This window comes from Dama dama, chromosome 7 (genome assembly GCF_033118175.1).
Source record: "Dama dama isolate Ldn47 chromosome 7, ASM3311817v1, whole genome shotgun sequence".
In the NCBI taxonomy this organism is placed as follows: Eukaryota; Metazoa; Chordata; class Mammalia; order Artiodactyla; family Cervidae; genus Dama; species Dama dama.
This window is the reverse complement of record NC_083687.1, coordinates 49,510,240-49,530,626: the sequence shown is the minus strand read 5'-3', so window position 1 is coordinate 49,530,626 and position 20,387 is coordinate 49,510,240. Positions and strand designations below refer to the sequence as shown.

General features: G+C 39.6%; 1 protein-coding gene across 2 annotated transcripts in view; it reads right to left on the bottom strand.

Moving 5' to 3' along the window:
- Window positions 1-20,387, bottom strand: part of CAGE1 (cancer antigen 1) — a 37,401-nt gene that overhangs the window by 16,431 nt on the left and 583 nt on the right. For both annotated transcript variants that reach the window (XM_061147668.1, XM_061147669.1), the window contains exons 2-4: window positions 15,318-15,820; window positions 2,931-3,959; window positions 137-286 (exon numbers count right to left, since the gene is read on the bottom strand). In XM_061147668.1, coding sequence (XP_061003651.1) covers window positions 137-286; window positions 2,931-3,959; window positions 15,318-15,820 — 1,682 coding nt within the window. The remainder of the gene's footprint in view (window positions 1-136; window positions 287-2,930; window positions 3,960-15,317; window positions 15,821-20,387) is intronic.

Below are 20,387 nucleotides of genomic sequence, written 5' to 3'. Positions count from 1 at the left end.
TCTTTGCGACCCCATGAACTGTAGCACGCTGCGCTTCCCTGTCCATCCGTATCATTCCTTCCATTATTTTTCTTTCATAACTTGATTGCCAAACCTTGATATTTTTTGGTAAAAAATACGATTTTTGTATAATTACCTGTTGTGGGAGAAGTTCTACCATCAGATCCAGAAGACTGAGACTTCTGGACGTCGGCTGTGAAGTTCTTTTCATGTCTGGGGGGTTTGCGCTCCCTTCTTCACAAGGTGAGTGATTCGGGGACAAATTAGAATGTGTCATCTTTGCATCCTACGTATACACAATTCAGACTTGTCACAATAAAGAATCTGGATTACTTTTTAGGTAAAATGCTAAATAAATTACCACTCTTAAAAACTCAAAGCAGTGGTTCTCAAACTTTTTGATTTTTAGGATGCTCTCATACTCTTAAAAATTACTGAGGATCCCCCAAAGCTTTTGTTTGCTAGGATGTATCTGTCAATATTTATTGCATTAGAAATCACAGCTGTGAACATCAAAAATATTGATTTACAAATTCATTTAAATAACAATATTTATTGTATTAGGAATACAATATCTATATTTATAAATATTTATTGTTATAATCTATTTTATATCATCAATATTCATTGTATTAGAAATTACAACTGAGAACATTCAAAAATATTTATTTACTAATTCATTTAAACAATAAATCTATTATGTCAGTATAAGTGACAATTTAATACAAAATTACCACATTTGTCAAAACGAAAAATTAGTGAAAAGTGGGAATGTTTACACTTTCTGCAAATATTTTTAATGCTGGGTTAACAGAAGACAGCTAGACTCTCCACTGTGCTCTCCACAGTCCATCAACCATGAAAGCAATTACACCATCACTCATCACATGGCTTCACTGGAAAACTCCACTGTGCACGTGGGAAAGAATGAGAGTGAAAAAGGCAATGATGTCTTCATATTACCATGAAAATGCTTTGACATCAAAGATGCTCCCAGAACACACATTGAGAAAAATGGACCTAAAGATTAATGAAAAGCAAAACTAGAAGTAAAAATAAAAAATGCATTAGTCAAGGTAAAGCAAAAGCTGCCTTTAAAAAAAAAGAAAGTTCAAGGAAAAAATTGTATAGTGGATAAACTGCTGCAGTTACACTAATTTACTCAGTGTTTACTGATTCAAAATTTGTCATGGTTTGGTTAACAGGCAAACTGAAGGTCATCTCTGCTTAGGCTGAAAGTGAAAATGAAAGTGTTAGTCACTCAGCCATGTTCCGACTCTTTTTGACCCCATGGATTGTAGCCCGCCAGGCTCCTCTGTCCATGGGATTTTTCTGACAAGAATACTGGAGTGGGTTGCCGTTCCCTTCTCCAAGGGATCTTCCTGACCTGCTTAGGTCAGTAGTTCTCAAAGCGTAACCCTGGGGCCAGAAGCATCAGCGAGACCCCAAGATCTTCCTGGAGACACACATGCCCAGGCCCCACCTCACACCTGCTGAATCAGAGATTCTGGGGTGGCCCCTGCAATCTGCTTTTTCACAGCTGAGGCTGATGAACGCTAAAGTCTGAGAACCACACTGGCTTAGATAATCCTTCCTTCTTTCTGGAGAAAAGATGACAGAATTTTTAGTCCTATGAGAACAGTATTTCTCTAAGAGCCATTAAAAATAATAGAATCTTTGTCTTACAAACAATACTTAATACTGATTAGAGATTCACAAAAGAAAGTCTTCTAAGCACATCTTTGAGCAACAGATCAACTCAGTTTAAGTTATTATGACAAATATAAAAGTAAACATATACATTTTTCTGACTCAGATTAGCCTTCTAATAGAGTTAATACGGAGAAGGCAATGGCACCCCACCCCAGTACTCTTGCCTGGAATTTCCCATGGATGGATGAGCCTGGTAGGCTGTGGTTCATGGGGTCGCTAAGAGTCGGACATGACTGAGTGGCTTCACTTTCACTTTTCACTTTCACACATTGGAGAAGGAAATGACAACCCACTCCAGTGTTCTTGCCTGGAGAATCCCAGGGACAGGGGAGCCTGGTGGGCTGCCGTCTATGGGGTCGCAGAGAGTTGGACACGACTGAAGTGACTTAGCAGCAGCAGTAGCAGAGTTAATAAGATTGCGCTACAGATATTTTAAGGCAGGCCTACAAAACTGAAATAGAGCAGATGTGCTCTGGCTTGTGAAGATTATCGCTATTTGGCTTCCAGTTGTCTACCAAAAAAGCCATCTAAACTGCAAATACAAAATTACAGGTTCTCCAAACACATTGATATGAGGCTCTCATGTTGTTCTTAATCAATGTTAAGTAGATATATTTGATGATCATTTTGCAATATATATAAATATTGAAGCTTTATGCTGTATACCTAAAACTAATATAGTATGCCATCTCAGTAAAAATGTTTATAACTTTACAAAAGTACTGTGTGATACAATGTAGGTTTTGCCTTGTAAACCAAATATGCAGCTGTATTATTTAGTTTTACCGTTGACTAGGCAGACATGGCATGAAAAGACTAGGATTCCCACTCAGAAATTCTTTTCTCAGAGGAAGCTTTGGATGATTGCTCATGCACGCGTGTCTGTGTGTGCTAAGTCGCTTCAGTAGTGTCCGACATTTTGCGACACTATGGACTGCAGCTCACCAGACTCCTAGGTACCCATGAAATTCCCACATTCATTTGCAACTCTACCAATATAATCGCAAGAGGCCAGGAATGGCTGTTCATTAATGTGAGTATCTGAGACTCAAAGAAACTCCTCCAAACCTGTGGCACCTTCTCCATTGTCTCTCTCTTTTTGGTTGTTAATTCTCTCCACCAACAAATTAGGGTATGGGCCATGCCCAAATACGCCTCAGCAGACTATTAGAAGCTTCTGAAATTCTGCCTTAGAGATTCTGAATTTGTGATAATACCTTGGCCACATCTGACTCTATTACATCCTCTAAGTTATCCTTGAGTCGAGCTATCTCACATTTAGGGACACAATTTTGCTCCTCACTCGTTGCAACCTGCTGCTGAAGTTTTGTGTTTTCATTTTTTACTTCGTTGATCTGCTGCTGGAGTTCTGCATTCTTAGCCTTTTCACTGTCGGATAGGAATTGTACATTCTGAACCTGAGCGACCAATTTCTCAAGTTTAGATTTCAATTTCTCTCTTTCATCCAGGTGTTCCCTTTCACATTTCTGAAATTCCTCCCATAAAGACAGGAACTCTTGCTCTCTGGTCTCCCTCTCCCTTTTCAGCAAGTCCAGAGCAGCAATGGTGGCCTTTTCCAGTTCTCCTTTGAGTTGCTGCAGTCTCTCTATCTCTTCTTCTTTCTTGCTCAAGGCGCTGTCCATCTCCATGCACTGAGTCATGTACCTTTCCTGTAGACTCACATAATTGCCCTTGAGTTTCTTAAACTCTAACTGTAAGGTTTCCTTTTCACTCTGGTATTCCTGAAGGTGGATTTGGGTGGTAACTAAAATCTCATGCACACCCTGCAGTGTCTTCTCTGTATCACTCTTCTCTAGCTTTATTCTGTACTTTTCTTCAATTAACTCTTCGATCTTCTCCTTTAGCTTATTGATGATGTCCACAAACACGTGCTGTTTAGTCGTAGTCATCTGTAGTTCTTCAACCTTCTTCTCTAAATACGAGTTATGACACTCTAGGTCTTGGATCCGAGTTTCCTGTTCTTTGTTGGTACGTTTTAATTTCCGTAGGACTTCATTTAAAGCCATGTCCTCTTCCAGAGGCTGTAAGCTTTCCAAGCTCTGCTCTGTGTCAGGTGTCATGCAGGCCTCCTGAGACGCTCCACCACTCCAACAAATGCCTGCAGGAGCCCAAGTTGAGACCATCTGTGGACTCCACCTGCCTTTTTCTGAGACTTCCTTTTGGTGCCTGACTGACATCTCAGGAATATCCATAGAATTCTGTACTCCTTTGGAAGAACCTTCAATCTGTAAATTACAGTAAATAAAATAAGTTTGAAAGAGTAGAAAGATCGTGAGCTTTGAGGTCAGAGAGAGCTGCCCTTGAACCCTGGATTCCTAAATTCAGTTTTCTCAGCCCTGAAATAACAGGGGTGACGTGTACGTCCAACACTAATATATAATTAACAAAAATACTTAAGTATTAGTTGCAGAATGTATGTCCTGCACTTAGCAGCACAGCAGGTATGGTATATGTTTTATACTTTTACAAAAAAAAGTAAACGTTGATACTCTCATCATCATCTATGACACAAACTTTTCTGAATACATACAAGATATTTCCTTTGACTTCAAATGAATTAAAACAAAGTTATTCATTACCCTAAATCTGCAAAGACATTTTAAAAAATTATTTTTGAGATAATGTTGGTTTTTAACATTATGTAAACCTCATGTGTATATTACATTTCTACTTCTGTTTACACTACAGCATACTCACCACCAAACATTTAGTTTCCATTTATCACCATACAGTTGATCCATTTTACTCATTTCACTTATTTTGTTCATTTATTTTTTGGTTTTTATTTGTTTGGGTTTTATTGTATTCCATATATGAATGAAATCATATTTGTTTTTCCCCATCTGACTTATTTTACTTAGCATAATACCCTCACGATCCACCCATCCATGTTGCCACAAATGGCAAAATTTCATCTTATTTATGACTGAGTAGTATTCTATTGTAAATATATGAAATATCTTCTTTATCCATTTATCCATTGATAGCCACTTAGGTTGTTTCCATGTCTTGGTTATTGTAAATAATGCTATGATGAACATAGGGGTGCATATACTTTCTTCAAATTAGTGTTTTTGTATTTTGGGGATAAATACCTGGAAGTGGAATAGTTGGATCATATGTGTTCTTTATTTTTTGAGGACTCTCCATGCTGTTCTCCACAGTAGGTGCACCAATTTACATTCCCACCAACAGTATAGGAGCATTCCCTTTTCTCCACACCCTCTCCAACATTCATTATTTGTAGACTTTTTGATGAGAGCCATTCTGACCAGTATGAGGTGATAAACTCATTGTGGTTTTGATTTGCATTTCTCTAACAATTAGCAATGTTGAACATCTTTTCATGTGCCTGTTGGCCACCTGTATGTCTTCTTTGGAAAAATGTCTATTCAGTTCCTTTGCCAATTTTTTAATTAGATAGTTTTTTGTTGTTACTGAATTGTATGAATCCTGTATATATTTTGGATACTAACCCCTTATTGGTTATGTGGTTTGCAAACATCTTTTCCCAGTTGGTAGGTTGTATTTTGTAGATAGTTTCCTCCACTGTGCAAAAACTTCTTAGTTTGATGAGGTCCCATTTATTTTTGCTTTTGTTTTCCTTGCCTGATGACACATACCCAAAGATATTGCTAAGGTCAATTCACTAATTATACTGCCTATGATTAGTTCTAAAACTTTTATGGTTTCAGGTCTAACATTCAAGTCTTGAATCCATTTTGCATTAACTTCTGTGTATGGTGTGAGATACTGATCTAGTTTCCTGTTTGTTGTTTTTTTTTTTTTGCATGTGGCTGTCCAGCTTCCCCATCACCATTTATTGAAGAAACTACCATTTTTCTACTGTATGTTCTTTGCTCCTTTGTTGTAAATTAAATTTATTGTTTTTGTAAGGCCATCTTTGTCTCTTATTACCTTTTTTGGTTTGGAGTTTGGAGTCTATTTTGTCAAATATGAATCTAGCTACATTCAATTTCCCTTAGCTACCATTTGCTTTGGGCATCATCTTCCATCCTTTCGAGTCTACATTTATCTTTAAAAGCTGAAGTGAGTTTCCTGGAGGGAGTAGACAGTTGGATCTTGTTTTTAATATCTCTCTTTTGGAGTGCAGGGAGGTCTTGCTTTTTAATCCACCCAACTGCTCTTTTCTCTTTTTTTTAAGATTTATTTATTTATTTTTGACTGTGCTGAGTCTTATTTGCTGCATGCAAGCATTCTCTAGTTTTGGAGAGCAGGGGCTACTCTTTGTTGAGTTATGAGGTATAAGGGCTTCCCTCATAGCTCAGTTAGTAAAGAACCTGCCTGCAATGCAGGAGACCCTGGTCGATTCCAGTGGGGAAGATCCACTGGAGAAGGGAGAGGCTACCCACTCCAGTATTCTTGGGCTTCCCTGGTGGCTCAGCTGGTAAAGAATCCGCCTGCAATGCAGGAGACCTGGGTTAGATCCCTGGGTTGGGAAGATCCCCTGGAGAAGGGAAAGGCTACCCACTCCTGTATTCTGGCCTGGAGATTTCCATGGACTGTATAGTCCATGGGGTCACAAAGAGTTGGACACTACTGAGCGACTTTCACTCACACTTATTTACTTTTGACTGTGCTGAGTCTTATTTGCTGCTCAAGTTTTCTCTAGTTTTGGACAGCAGGGGCCATTCTTTGTTGAGGTGTGCTTCTCGTTGCAGGGGCTTCTCTCTCTGAGGTTCATGGGCTCTGGAGTGCCTGCTCCATAGCTGTGGTCCATGGGCTTAGCTGCTCTGAGGCATGTGGGTTCTTCCTGGAACAGGGATTGAACCCATGTTCACTGCATCGGCAGGTGAATTTTCAACCAGTGCACCACCAGGGAAGCCCCAACCAATCTGCCTTTTGATGAATTAAATCCATGTACATTTAGGATGATTCTTGACAGATGAGAACTTGGTTTTATCTTTGATTTTCTGCTTGCTATGTATCTCCACTGTTTCTTTTTCTTGTGTTTCTGTCTGCTGTTCTGGTTTGGTGGTTTTCTATGATGTTTTTCTTTTTTATGTTTCACATCTTTGCTCTAGATCTTTACTTTGTGGTTATCATGAGGTTTGTCTAAAACATCTTATAGATAAAAGTCCTTTTTCTCTGCTGACAGCATCTGATCTTCATATGCCTATACAGGTTCTGTCCTTTTCCTCTTTCTCTTTTGTTTTTGCTGTCTCAAATTATCCCTTTTAATGTTGTAAATTTATTACCAATTTAAAGTATTTATAGTAACTTTTCCTGCCTTTTTCCCCCCTTGACATTTATGGCATAATACAGTGTAAATAATCTATCCTGACATAAAGTTGCAATTTTCTGACTCTATTTATCACCTTACTCAAAGTTTTGTGTATTCTACATTTTTATTTTGGGCATAAGAGCTCATTTCAACATCTCTTGTAAGCAAGGTCTAGTGTAATGAACTCCTTCAGCTTTTGTCTGTCTGCTGCTGCTGCTGCTGCAAGTCTCTTCAGTCTGAGAAAGTCTTTATTTCTCCTTCATATATGAATGATAACTTTTCTGAATAAAGTATTTTTGACTGACAGTTTTTATCTTTCACTATTTTGAGAATTTTATTCCATTCCCTCCTGGCCTATAGTTAGAGCTGAAAAATCTGCCGATAGCCTAATGGGGATTCCTTTATAGATAACCATCCTTTTTTCCCTTTTTAACTTTTTTTATCTTTAATAAAATTTTTATTCTGGAATAATTTTAGATTTACGAAAAAGTTATAAGCACAAAGAGGTCTCTATACCTCTCACCCAGGGTCCCTTAATGTTAATGTCTTGTATACCATGGCACACTTGTTAAAACAATACAAATGCACTGCTATTAACTAAACTCCAGATTTTACTAGTTTTCACATTAAGGTCCTTTTTCTGTTCCAATATCCAGTCCAGAGTATCACATTGTATTTAACACCTCTTTGTCGTTGACTTTTGACAGTGTTAATACCACATGTCTTAGAGAAGATCTACTAGCAATGATTTCTTAGCTTCACAGATTTGTACATACAGTTCTTTTCTCAGGTTTGCTATTTTTTTAGGTTAGCTATTTAAAAAAAAAAAAACACCTTAATCTTTTTACATCCCTGATATGCTCTTGGTTTTAGTAATCCTTATTTATATTTATTTTTTGGCCATCCCTTGTGACATATGGGATCATAATACCCTGCCCAGGGATCGAACCCATGCCCCCTGCACTGGAAGGGTGAAATCTTAACCACTGGACCACCAGGGAAGTCCCTCAGCTATTATTTCTTTAAGTAAATTCTCTGCTCCCTTCTCCTTGTCTCTCCCTCTGGGATTTCCCATTACCCTACCATTGTCCTTCCTAAAAGAGTTGTGCAGCTCTCACAGAATTTCCTCACTTTTAAAAATGCTCTTTCCTCTTCTACCTGTTTCATTTCTATTCGATTTCTATCCCTAAGCTTGTTAATTCTCTCTTCCAAATGGTCTGCTCTGTTTCCAAGGCTTTCTAATCCCTTCTTCATCTTGTTGAGTTCTTCAGCTCCAGAATTTGTTTGGTTCTTTTTTTGGAGTTTCAACATTTTGGTAAAATGTTCCTTCCGTCAATACACTTGATTCCTTAGCTCACTGAATTGCCTTTCTGAGCTTTCTCAGAGCTCCTTGAATTTCTTTATGATGGCTATTTTGAATGTACTGTCAGCTAGATCTCAGTATTCCATGGTGGTTAAGTCTAGTTTCTGGAGAACTGCCGTTTTCTTTTTGTGGTATTGTTACTGTGGCTCACCCTCGGTGCCTTAGTTGTTCCTCGGCACACTGCATCTGAAGTAGCAAAAGGGCTTCCTTCTTTAGGTGAAGATGCTTTGTTTTAATTTTTCTTGGTTCTAATGACTCAATGGGTTAGAAATTAGAGGCCTTTCTTTTGTTTTCCAGGAGATGGCGTCTATAGCTTAAGTCTTTGGTCTCTCTTTCCTGCGCTAGCTCTGGTTACCTTTGGGAGTTGGCACTGCCCACCCTCTCCGGCTCTGACAGGCACCCTTGGTGTCACTGCCTGTACCTCTAGGGTGGCTGTGCCTTGCTGCTGTTGATGTCACTGCCTGGGGCTCTGGGGCACTTTGACCCAGTCCAAAATCTCCTGAGTCACAGGTTCCACTGCATGCAGGGAGGGGGAGAGCTGGGAGGAGTGGGGTGTCATCAGATTCCTGGGTGCTGCCACTGTGGGCTGCATTGACTGGGGGAGTTATGGGTGCCTCTGCAGCTGGAGAGATGGTCGCAGGCCCCACTTCTACTGCTGCTGGTCACCCACGGTTGGCTAGTGGCCAGAAGGTCATGGGTGCCACCTCTCCTCCTGCTGCTGGGTTCTTTGAGGCTGTGGGCTCAGCTGCCACCCCAGGGGGACCAGGATCGCAGGCAAACCTCCACAGTCTCCCAGTGCAGCCTCCTCTGTGTGCTCCAGTCCATCTTTCTTTAGATGTATGGATGTGTGGAATTCTCCAGCATCCTGGTGTGTTGGGGAGAGCCACATCTGTTGAGCTGTGGATGTTATACTAATTGTCGATTGAAGACCAGAGACCGAGAGAGTATCTCAATGTACCATGATGCTGACGACCCTCTCTTGTGAGCCCTCTTTTTTTTCCCTCTCTAAAGCCTTTATTTTTTTTAAAAAATTTATTTAATTGGAGGCTAATTACTTTACAATATTGTAGTGGTTTTTGCCAAACATCGACATGAATCAACCATGGGTGCACATATGTTCCCCAACCAGAATCCCCCTCCCACCTCCCTTCCCATCCCACCCCCCAGAGTCATCTCAGTGCACCACGCCTGAGCACCCTGTCTCATGCATTGAACCTGGACCAGCGATCTGCTTCACATATAATATACACGTTTCAACACTACCCTCTCAAATCATCCCACCCTTGCCTTCTCCCACAGAGTCCAAAAGACTGTTCTTTACATCTGTGTCTCTTTCGCTGTCTCACATATAGGGTCATTATTACCATCTTTCTAAATTCCATATATATGCGTTAATATACTGTATTGGTGTTTTTCTTTCTGACTTACTTCACTCTGTATAATAGGCTCCAGTTTTATCCACCTTATTAGAATTGATTCAAATGCATTCTTTTTAATAGCTGAGTAATATTCCATTGTGTATATGTACCACACCTTTCTTATCCATTCGCCTGCCAACAGACATCAAGGTTGCTTCCATGTCCCCGTTATTGTAAACAGTGCTGCGATAAACATTGGGGTACATGTGTCTCTTTCAACTCTGGTTTCCTCAGTGTGTATGCCCAGCAGTGGGACTGCTGGGTCATCTGGCAGTTCTATTTCCAGTTTTTTAAGGAATCTCCACACTGTTCTCCATAGTGGCTGTACTAGTTTGCATTCCCACCAACAGTGTAAGAGTGTTCCTTTTTCTTCACACCCTCTCCAGCATTTATTGTTTATAGACTTTTCGATAGCAGTCATTCTGACTGGCGTGAGATGGTACCTCATTGTGGTTTTGATTTGCATTTCTCTGATAATGAGTGATGTTGAGCATCTCTTCATGTATTTGTTAGCCATCTGTATGTCTTCTTTGGAGAAATGTCTGTTTAGTTCTTTGGCCCATTTTTCGATTGGGTCATTTATTTTTCCAGAATTGAGCTGCAGGAGCTGCTAATATATTTTTGAGATTAATTATGTTAGTTGCTTTTTGTTATTATTATTTTTTTTGTTTATTTGGTTTTTTTTTGTTTGTTTATTTTATTTTATTATTTTTATTGTTATTGTTATTGTTATTGTTATTATTGTTATTATTTTTTCCCACTCTGAAGGCTGCTGTTTCATCTTGCTTATAGTTTCCTTCGCTGTGCAAAAGCTTTAAAGTTTAATTAGGCCCCATTTATTTTTGCTTTTATTTCCATTACTCTGGGAGATGGATCATAGCAGATCCTGCTGTGATTTATGTCAGAGTGTTTTGCCTATATTTTCCTCTAGGAATTTTATAGTTTCTGGTCTTATGTTTAGATCTTTAATCCATTTTGAATTTATTTTTGTGTATGATGTTAGAAAGTGTTCTAGTTTCATTCTTTTACAAGTGGTTGACCAGTTTTCCCAGCACTTGTTAAAGAGATTGTCATTTCTCCATTGTATATTCTTGCTTCCTTCGTCAAAGATAAGGTGCCCATCAGTTCAGTTCAGTTCAGTCACTCAGTCGTGTCTGACTCTTAGCGACCCCATGAATCACAGCACGCCAGGCCTCCCTGTCCATCACCAACTCCTGGAGTTTACTCAAACCCATGTCCATCAAGTCAGTGATGCCATCCAACCATCTCATCCTCTGTCGTCCCCTTCTCCTCCTGCCCCCAATCCCTCCCAGCATCAGGGTCTTCTCCAATGAGTCAACTCGTCGTATGAGGTGGCCAAAGTACTGGAGTTTCAGCTTCAGCATCAGTTCTTCCAATGAATGCCCAGGACTGATCTCCTTTAGGATGGACTGGTTGGATCTCCTTGCAGTCCAAGGGACTCTCAAGAGTCTTCTCCAACACCATAGTTCAAAAGCATCAATTTTTCGGCGCTCAGCTTTCTTCACAGTCCAACTCTCACATCCATACATGACCACTGGAAAAACCATAGCCTTGACCAGATGGACCTTTGTTGGCAAAGTAATGTCTCTGCTTTTTAATATGCTATCTAGGTTGGTCATAACTTTCCTTCCAAGGAGTAAGCGTCTTTTAATTTCATGGCTGTAATCACTATCTGTGGTGATTTTGGAGCCCCCAAAATTAAAGTCTGACACTGTTTCCACTGTCTCTCCATCTATTTCCCATGAAGTGATGGGACCAGATGCCATAATCTTAGTTTTCTGAATGTTAAGCTTCAAGTCAACTTTTTCACTCTCCTCTTTAACTTTCATCAAGAGGCTTTTTAGTTCCTCTTCACTTTCTGCCATAAGGGTGGTGTCATCTGCATATCTGAGGTTATTGATATTTCTCCTGGCAGTCTTGATTCCAGCTTGTGCTTCTTCCAGCCCAGCATTTCTCATGATGTACTCTGAATAAAGTTAAATAAGCAGGGTGACAATATACAGCCTTGACGTACTCCTTTTCCTATTTGGAACAAGTCTGTTGTTCCATGTCCAGTTCTAACTGTTGCTTCCTGACCTGCATACAGGTTTCTCAAGAGGCAGGTCAGGTGGTCTGGTATTCCCATCTCTTTCAGAATTTTCCACAGTTTATTGTGATCCACACAGTTGAAGGCTTTGGCGTAGTCAATAAAGCAGAAAAAGATGTTTTTCTGGAACGCTCTGCTTTTTTGATGATCCAGCGGATGTTGGCAATTTGATCTCTGGTTCCTCTGCCTTTTCTAAAACCAGCTTGAACATCTGGAAGTTCACAGTTCACATACTGCTGAAGACTGGCTTGGAGAATTTTGAGCATTTCTTTACTAGCGTGTGAGATGAGTGCAATTGTATGGTAGTTTGAACATTCTTTGGGATTGCCTTTCTTAGGGATTGGAATGAAACTGAACTTTTCAGGTCCTGTGGCCACTGCTGAGTTTTCCAAATTTGAAAGGTGCCCATAGATGCGTGGATTTATCTCTGGGCTTTCTATTTTGTTCCACTGATCCATATTTCTGTCTTTGTGCCAGTACCATACTGTCTTGATGTCTGTAACTTTGTAGTATAGTATAAATTCAAGAAGGTTGATTCCTCCAGTTCCAATCTTCTTTCTCAAGATTGCTTTGGCTATTCAAGGTTTTTTGTATTTCCATATAAATTGTGAAATTATTTGTTCTAGTTCTCTGAAAAATCCCATTTGTAGCTTGATAGGGATTGTGTTGAATCTATAGATTGCTTTGGGTAGTATACTCATTTTTATTATATTGATTCTTCAGATCCATGACATGGTATATTTCTCCATCTATTTGTGTCATCTTCGATTTCTTTCATCAGTGTTTTACAGTTTTCTATATATAGGTCTTTTGTTTCTTTAGGTAGATTTATTCCTAAGTATTTTATTCTTTTCGTTGCAAAGGTGAATGGAATTGTTTCCTTAATTTCTGTTTTATCATTGTTAGTGTATAGGAACACAAGGGATTTGTGTGTTAATTTTATATCCTGCAACTTTACTATATTCATTGATTAGCTCTAGTAATTTTCTGGTGCAGTCTTTAGGGTTTTCTATGTAGAGGATCATGTTATCTGCAAACAGTGAGAGTTTTACTTCTTCTTTTCCATTCTGGATTCCTTTTATTTCTTTCTCTTTTCTGACTGCTGTGGCTAAAACTTCCAAAACTATGCTGAATAGTAGTGGTAAGAGTGGGCACCTTTGTCTTGTTCCTGACTTTAGGGGAAATGCTTTCAATTTTTCACCACTGAGGATAATGTTTGCTATGGGTTTATCATATATGGTGAGCCCTCTTTTGAATAATGACCTTTTGATTCCTCATCAAACCATTACCTCACAATGCTATGACTTCTAATGGGAACATTAGCAAGTCAGATGAACATATCTGGTGAATGACTTTCTGCTCACAATACAGATTTGGGAGAAGGGGGAGTTAAAAAAACCAACAACAGTAAGTTGTAGGAAAGTGAAGGTAAAGTCACTCAATTGTGTCCAACTCTTTGAGACTCTATGGACTGTAGCCTACCAGGCTCCTCTGTCCTTGGAATTTTCCAGGCAAGTATAATGGAGTGGGTTGCCATTTCCTTCTCCAGGGGTTCTTCCCGACCCAGGCATTGAACCTGGGTCTCCTGCATGGCAGGCAGAGACTTTACCATCTGAGCCACCTGGGAAGCCCTGGGAAGTTGTAGTAAACACTAAAATAAACATGGCAGAATAAGCTAGTAAAAGATCTCTAAAGGGATGGACTGATATAATTTAGGGATATTGGACCCTTATATTATAGGGCTTTTTCATCATACTGGGATAAAGACAACTATCCTTACTGAGGCCTGTAAGGTCCTGATATTGATCTTGATATCTAACCCATGCTACCTCTCCATCCTCTACAACATCCCTCCAACCCAGCAACACTAAGCTGCCTTCAGATCCACAAAGGAAGGGACCATGCTCCCTGAAGCCACAAGGTTTTCACGCTAGTTGCTCTCAATACTTATGTGTGGAATGCTTTCCCATGCCCACCACCTAACTACCCCCACTCATCCTGTGGAAATGAGCTCAGTCACCACTACACTTCAGGGAAGTCTTACCCAAATTCCCTGACCAGGGACAGGAAGACCCCCATCTTGATTTATAGCATTTACCACAGCTGCCAGTTTATATGTAATTTTATAACATATACACTTTATATTAACTTTTATTTGCAGCACTTTTCATAGTCGAAAATTCATATTTACTTGTGTGATTATTTGATTAATGTCTGTCTCCTCTATGAGAGTGTTCTTGTCATGAGGACAGTGCCCACATCTTTTTGTTTCTGGTTTTGTCAACCATTCTATAACCAACACATAGCACAAGGCCTCAGACATAATAGATGCCTCAAAGTATTTACTGACTGACTGAAGGGCTAGATGCAATGGATATAGTTACAATCTTGAGAGATCCTAATTCAGCAGCTTTTTAAAATGTTATTTTCCAGAACTCAAGACAGGTAAATAGACTCATCTTTCAAATGCTGCTTCCAAATAAAATGAACAAAAAATCCTGATTTCACTTGTAAGTGAAATATAACAGCCATAGCTTTTCTCACCAAACTCACAATGAAAAGGTATTGTTTACGCTATCTTTGGGATTGCTATCTATTTGCCCACACCAATTCTTATTATTTATTTTTTAAATTGACAGACTATATAGACTTTATACTGTTGGCATCTTCAGTGCTCTTATGACACTACATACCCAGAATTAACAATTCAAAGACAAATTCATGTTTTCACTTTGGTAGAAAATTTTTTTTTTTTTTTTTGCTGATCAGTAGAAATTCCACATAATAGCAAAATCATGAGCTTTTCTTGTCAAATACTTTAATTAATACCTCTGCATTTCTTCCTCTTCTCAACCTTTTCCTTACTGTAAACTTCTGAGTTCTAATCAATATGATTCACTAAGTATAAAAACTTGAAAAGGAATGTGTTAGTCCCTCAGTTGTGTCCAGCTCTTTGCTACCTCACAGACTGTAGCCCACCAGGCTCCTCTGTTCATGGGATTCTCCAGACAAGAATACTGGAGTTGGTAGCCATTCCCTGTTCCAGGGAATCTTCCCAACCTAGGGATCGAACCTGGGTCTCCTGCATTGCAGGCAGATTCTTTATTGTCTGAGCCACCAGGGAAAGCCATAAAAGCTCAGTATTGATACACTCAAGGTATCATGTAGATGTTGGGGTGCATAAAGGGATGAGTAAGATAGCATCCTGACCCTCAAAGAAATTATCATGTGGTAGAGCTAATCTCCAAGTATGGATCTGATTTCATTAAAAAGGACTGTTTCTAAACTGAGGAAGATCTCAGAAGGCAGTTTCCCCAGAGAAGCAATGTCCCTTACGCTGATGATTTAGGACTACTTCCAAAAGCCTCAGATTATAAGCAGTAATTTTTTGTTTTTTAAAAACACATCCTTTAATATTCTATGGACTGTACTAATCATTAAAAGTCTTACCTCCTCTGCTTCATAATTAGCTCTCAGATTTTCTTTATAAAATTGTTGTTCAACATCACTATGTACTTCTTCCTCACACAAGAAGTCTTGAGACTGACTAGGATTGAGGGCAGATTCCGTGGCAGTACTATTAGCCAGTGGCATTTCCATGAATTTCAGTGTCTCTTCACTGCAGTGGATTAGAGGTGGGCTTCTAGAAGGCTGTCTGACACACTCAAGAGCAAACTGATCTGTATGTGTGAAAGTGCTAGTTCCCATCGGGTTTTCTTCCTTAAATGAGTCTTCCTGTATATTGGTGTCTTCTGCATAATCACATACATAATGTTGCAATTCTGGCTCCTCTGTATAAGATAAGCTTTCCGTCAGATCTTGAACTGCTATTTCATTATTAAATGATTCTGTCTGATGAAATTGGCAAAGGGGTTCAAATTTTTTCAAGGAAGAAATGCTGGTGTCAATTGGCTGAGTGAGTACATTCTGTGAGTAATTTCCAATGTTGACATCTCATTAGAAAAAGAAAGATGGAAATAAGAATTAGCTGACCTTAAATTTATGTGTTAACAGTTACATTCACATTTACGAAATAAATTGTTGGAGTCTTTTAAGAATTATAAGTTCAACCTTTTTCATTAAGTTTATTTGTGCTAGCAGCTGCAACAAAACTTTTTTACATGGAGGAAAAAGTCATCAAGTGACTACCACAAAAAAGCTTCTTACAGTTCATTCTTGTCAAATACCATTGCAACAAATTCTAAGACATCTTCAAAATTCTCTTGTGGTACTCTAATTTTAAAATGCTTCAAAAGAATAAAAACACAGTGTATAGTATAATAGCAAACACACATAAACACATTTAAGCTCACAACAATCTAATGAGCTAGGTACTGTTATTACCCGTTTTTACAGATAAGGAAACTGAAACATTAGAGATGTTAAGTCACTTGCCGCGACACAGCTGGCAAGCAGTGCAGCTGGGATTCTAGAATACTATTTATGATTCTGAATATGACAAGTTATTTAGGTTTAATATTTTAAAAAATTAGAAGACAACATGCAAAAAAGTATTTCAAATAAATAACCCTTCCTTTCCATCTAAATTCCTTCCTCTTCCCCACCCAGAGAGAACTACTAGACTGAAGCTGCTGCTGGTGCTCCTTGGTCTGTCAGTCGTGTCCAACTCTTTGTGACCCCATGAACTGTAGCCCACCAGGCTCCTCTGTCCATGGGATTTTCCTGGCAAGAATACTGGACTGCGTTGCTATGCCCTACTCCAGGGGATCTTCCCAACCCAGGGATCGAACCCACATCTCCTGTGTCTTCTGCATTGCAGGCAGATTTTACCACTGAGCTATCAGGGAAGACCCATACTGAAGCTGGTGGCCCTGTGTTTGGGTTGTTGTTGTTGTTTTTTTTTTTTTTTTTGGTGTGAGGGGGGAATATCTAAAATGTCATTCATGAAAGTTATTGGAAACATAAAAAACTAGTCTGAGTATGGTATAAAGTCACAGTAACTTTGTATGGTTGTTGTTTAGTTACTCAGCTGTGTCCAACTCTTTGCGACCCCATGGCCTGCAGCACTCTAGGCGTCTCTGTCGTTCACCATCTCCGAAAGCCTGCTCAAACTCGTGTCTATCAAGTCAGTGATGCCATCCAAAAATCTCACCCTCTGTCATCCCCTTCTCCTCCCACCTTCAATCTTGCCCAGCAACAGTGTCCTTTCCAGTGAGTCAGCTCTTCGCATCAGGTGGCCAGAGTATTGGAGCTTCAGCTTCAGCAACAGTCCTTCCAATGAATATTCAAGACTGATTTCCTTTAGGGTTGACTGATTTGATATCCTTGCAGTCCAACGGACTCTCAAGAGTTTTCTCCAACACCACAATTCAAAAGCATCAATTCTTCAATGCTCAGCCGTCTTTATGGTCCAAGTCTCAAACCCATGCATGATTACTGGAAATACTATAGCTTTGGCTAGATGGACCTTTGTCAGCAAAGTAGTATCTCCGCTTTTTAATATGCCATCTAGATTTGTCATAGCTTTTCTTCCAAGAAGCAAGCATCTTTCGATATCATGGCTGGCAGTCACCATCTGCAGTGATTTTGGAGTCCAAGAAAATTAAGTCTATCACTATTGTTTCCCCATCTATTTGTCATGAAGTGATGGGACCAGATGCCATGATCTTAGTTTTCTGAATGTTGAGTTTTAAGCCAACTTTTTCACTCTCCTCTTTCACTTTCATCAAGAGACTCTTTAGTTCTTCTTCACTTTCTGCCATAAGGGTGGTGTCATCTGTGTATTTGAGGTTATTGATACTTCTCTCAGCAATCTTGACTCCAGCTTGTGCTTTATCCATCCTGGCATTTTGCATGATGTACTCTGCATATAAGTTAAATAAGCAGGGTGACAATATACAGCCTTGACGTACTCCTTTCCTAGTTTGGAATCAGTCCATTGATCCATGTCTGGTTCTGACTGTTGCTTTTTGACCTGCACACAGGTTTCTCAGGAGGCAGGTCAGGGGGTCTGGTATTCCCATCTCTTTAAGAATTTTCCACAGCTTGTTGTGATCCACACAGTTAAAGGTTTTAGCATAGTCAATGAAGCAGATTTTTTTTTTAATTCTCTTGCTTTTTCTATGACCCAACCAATGTTGGCAATTTGATCTTTGGTTTCTCTACCTTTTCTAAATCCAGCTTGAACATCTGAACGTTCTCAGTTTACTGGAACCTAGCTTGGAAAATTATGAGCATTACTTTGCTAGCATGTGAGATGAGTAAGATTGTGCAGTAGTTTTCACATTCTTTGGCACTGCCTTTCTTTGGGACTGGAATGAAAACTGACCTTTTCCAGTCCTGTGGCCACTACTGAGTTTTCCAAATTTGCTGGCATATTCACTGTAGCACTTTCACAGTGTCATCTTTTATGATTTTAGATAGCTCAGCTGGAATTCCATCACCTCCAGTAGCTTTGTTTGTAGTGATGCTTCCCAAGCCCACTTGACTTCACATTCCAGGATGTCTGGCTCTAGGTGAGTGGTCACACCATGGTGGTTATCTGGGTCCTTAAGATCTTTTTGGTATATTTCTTCTGTGTATTCTTGCCACCTCTTCTATTTTTTGCTTCTGTTAGGTTCATACTGTTTCTGTCCTTTGTGTCCATCTTTGCATGAAATGTTCCCTTGGTATCCCTAATTTTCTTGAAGAGATCTCTAGTCTTTCCCATTCTATTGTTTTCCTTTATTTCTTTGCATTGATCACTTAAGAAGTCTTTCTTCTCTCTCCTTGCTCTTCTTTGGAACTTGGCATTCAGATGGGTATATCTTTCCATTTCTCCTTTGCCTTTACTACCTTTGTATGGAAGTAAATACTGATTTGCACAAAAAGAAGTGTTGGGACCCAGAAGGTGAAAGGATCTCTCACTTAATCAAAAGATACTTACTATTATCAGAGCACTGTTAGCATCTGTAAAACACAGTTTCTATGTACTTGATACTTTCTTTCACCTCATTACCAAGTGAAATCCAACACTACACATCAGTTTTCCCTCCCTTCCCTGCGCCACACTTATCCTCTAAGGCACTTGGGCTTGAAAACCAGACGTCTTTGGCATCCTTCTACCTAATCACCCATGGACTACTCAATTTCCAGGTCCTGTCCTTTTCTACTTTAAAAATGTTCTTCATAACCCGTGCTTTGTTTCCCTCACTGTGGCATCATCCTGATCCACATTCTCATGACCTCCTCAGGTCTGTCAGAGGATGGGAGTAGAAAACTTGTCCAATCACATTACACTGAATCCAATTCTTCTGTTTGACTTTCAGCCCTTACGCAGCCTGGACCCACATTACCCACCCAGTCCTCTGCTCGAGTCAGATCAGGCTTACTTTCCTGCAAACAGATCATGAGCCTTACAATTTCAATAGTCTGCTCTGGCAAGTGCTTCTCTTCCTAAAACTTTCCTATTTACCATTCATCTAGTTTTAAAATTCCTACAATGTCTAAATGTCTATCTCAAAATTCAGCACATTATTTGTATGCTATTTTAGTCTTCACCATTGTTTCAAGGGTGTTAGTGTGGGAACTCACATATTATACAGACCTCAAGAGGAGTCCTGGAGAAGGAAATGGCAACCCACGCCAGTATTCTTGCCTGGAGAATCCCAGGGACAGAGCAGCCTGGTGGGCTACAGTCCATGGGGTTGCAAACACATGACTTAGCAACTGAACACCTACTCCAGTGTTCTTGCCAGGAGAATCCCAGGGACGGGGGAGCCTGGTGGGCTGCCGTCTATGGGGTCGCAGAGTCAGACACGACTGAAGCGCCGCTGCAACAGCAGCAGCAACTGAACAGCAACACAACAAAAAGAATCTATTTAAGGTTTTTCAATATCCCGTTAGGTAAACCAATCAGAGTTGTTTAGAGAATATGTTCACTAAATCCTGCACTCCAATGATATATTTCTATCAAAACAACTTAATCACTTTCCTGGGCTATTTTATTGAACTATCAGATTAATAAATAATTTATTAAGGTTTAATTTTTTCAAACCTGTCATCATTTGGTAAAGTATAAAAAAGCCAGTGAGCCAAACAGCTTAGTTGGGATTGGTGAAAGACCTGACTTTATACTCACCTATATTGTCTTCCAAATATATACTGGAGAAAGAAATGGCAACCCACTCCAGTATTCTTGCCTGGAGAATCCCATGGATGGAGGAGCCTGGTGGGCTACAGTCCACGGGGTCGCAAAGAGGTGGATATGACTGAGCAACTTAACTTTCACTTTCCCTATAGTGTCTTCCAAATACATAAATGCTGTTTGGGCCTTGGTGGAGGAGGACTAAAGCATCCTTTTGTTCTCCAAGAATAAAAAACTACTAGGCCCTTATTTCTTCAAAATTTTGTCTGTGAACCCAGAACTTCCAATTAGAACTTTTACAACTCTGTCCCTATGGCATGATCTGCCAATTCACCTTTTTTTTTTTTAGTTAGGCTTACTTTTTTCATCTTTCATTCTGTCCTCACATAACTTCTGCCACACATAAGAAAAAAACTTACTCAAGTGATTGGATA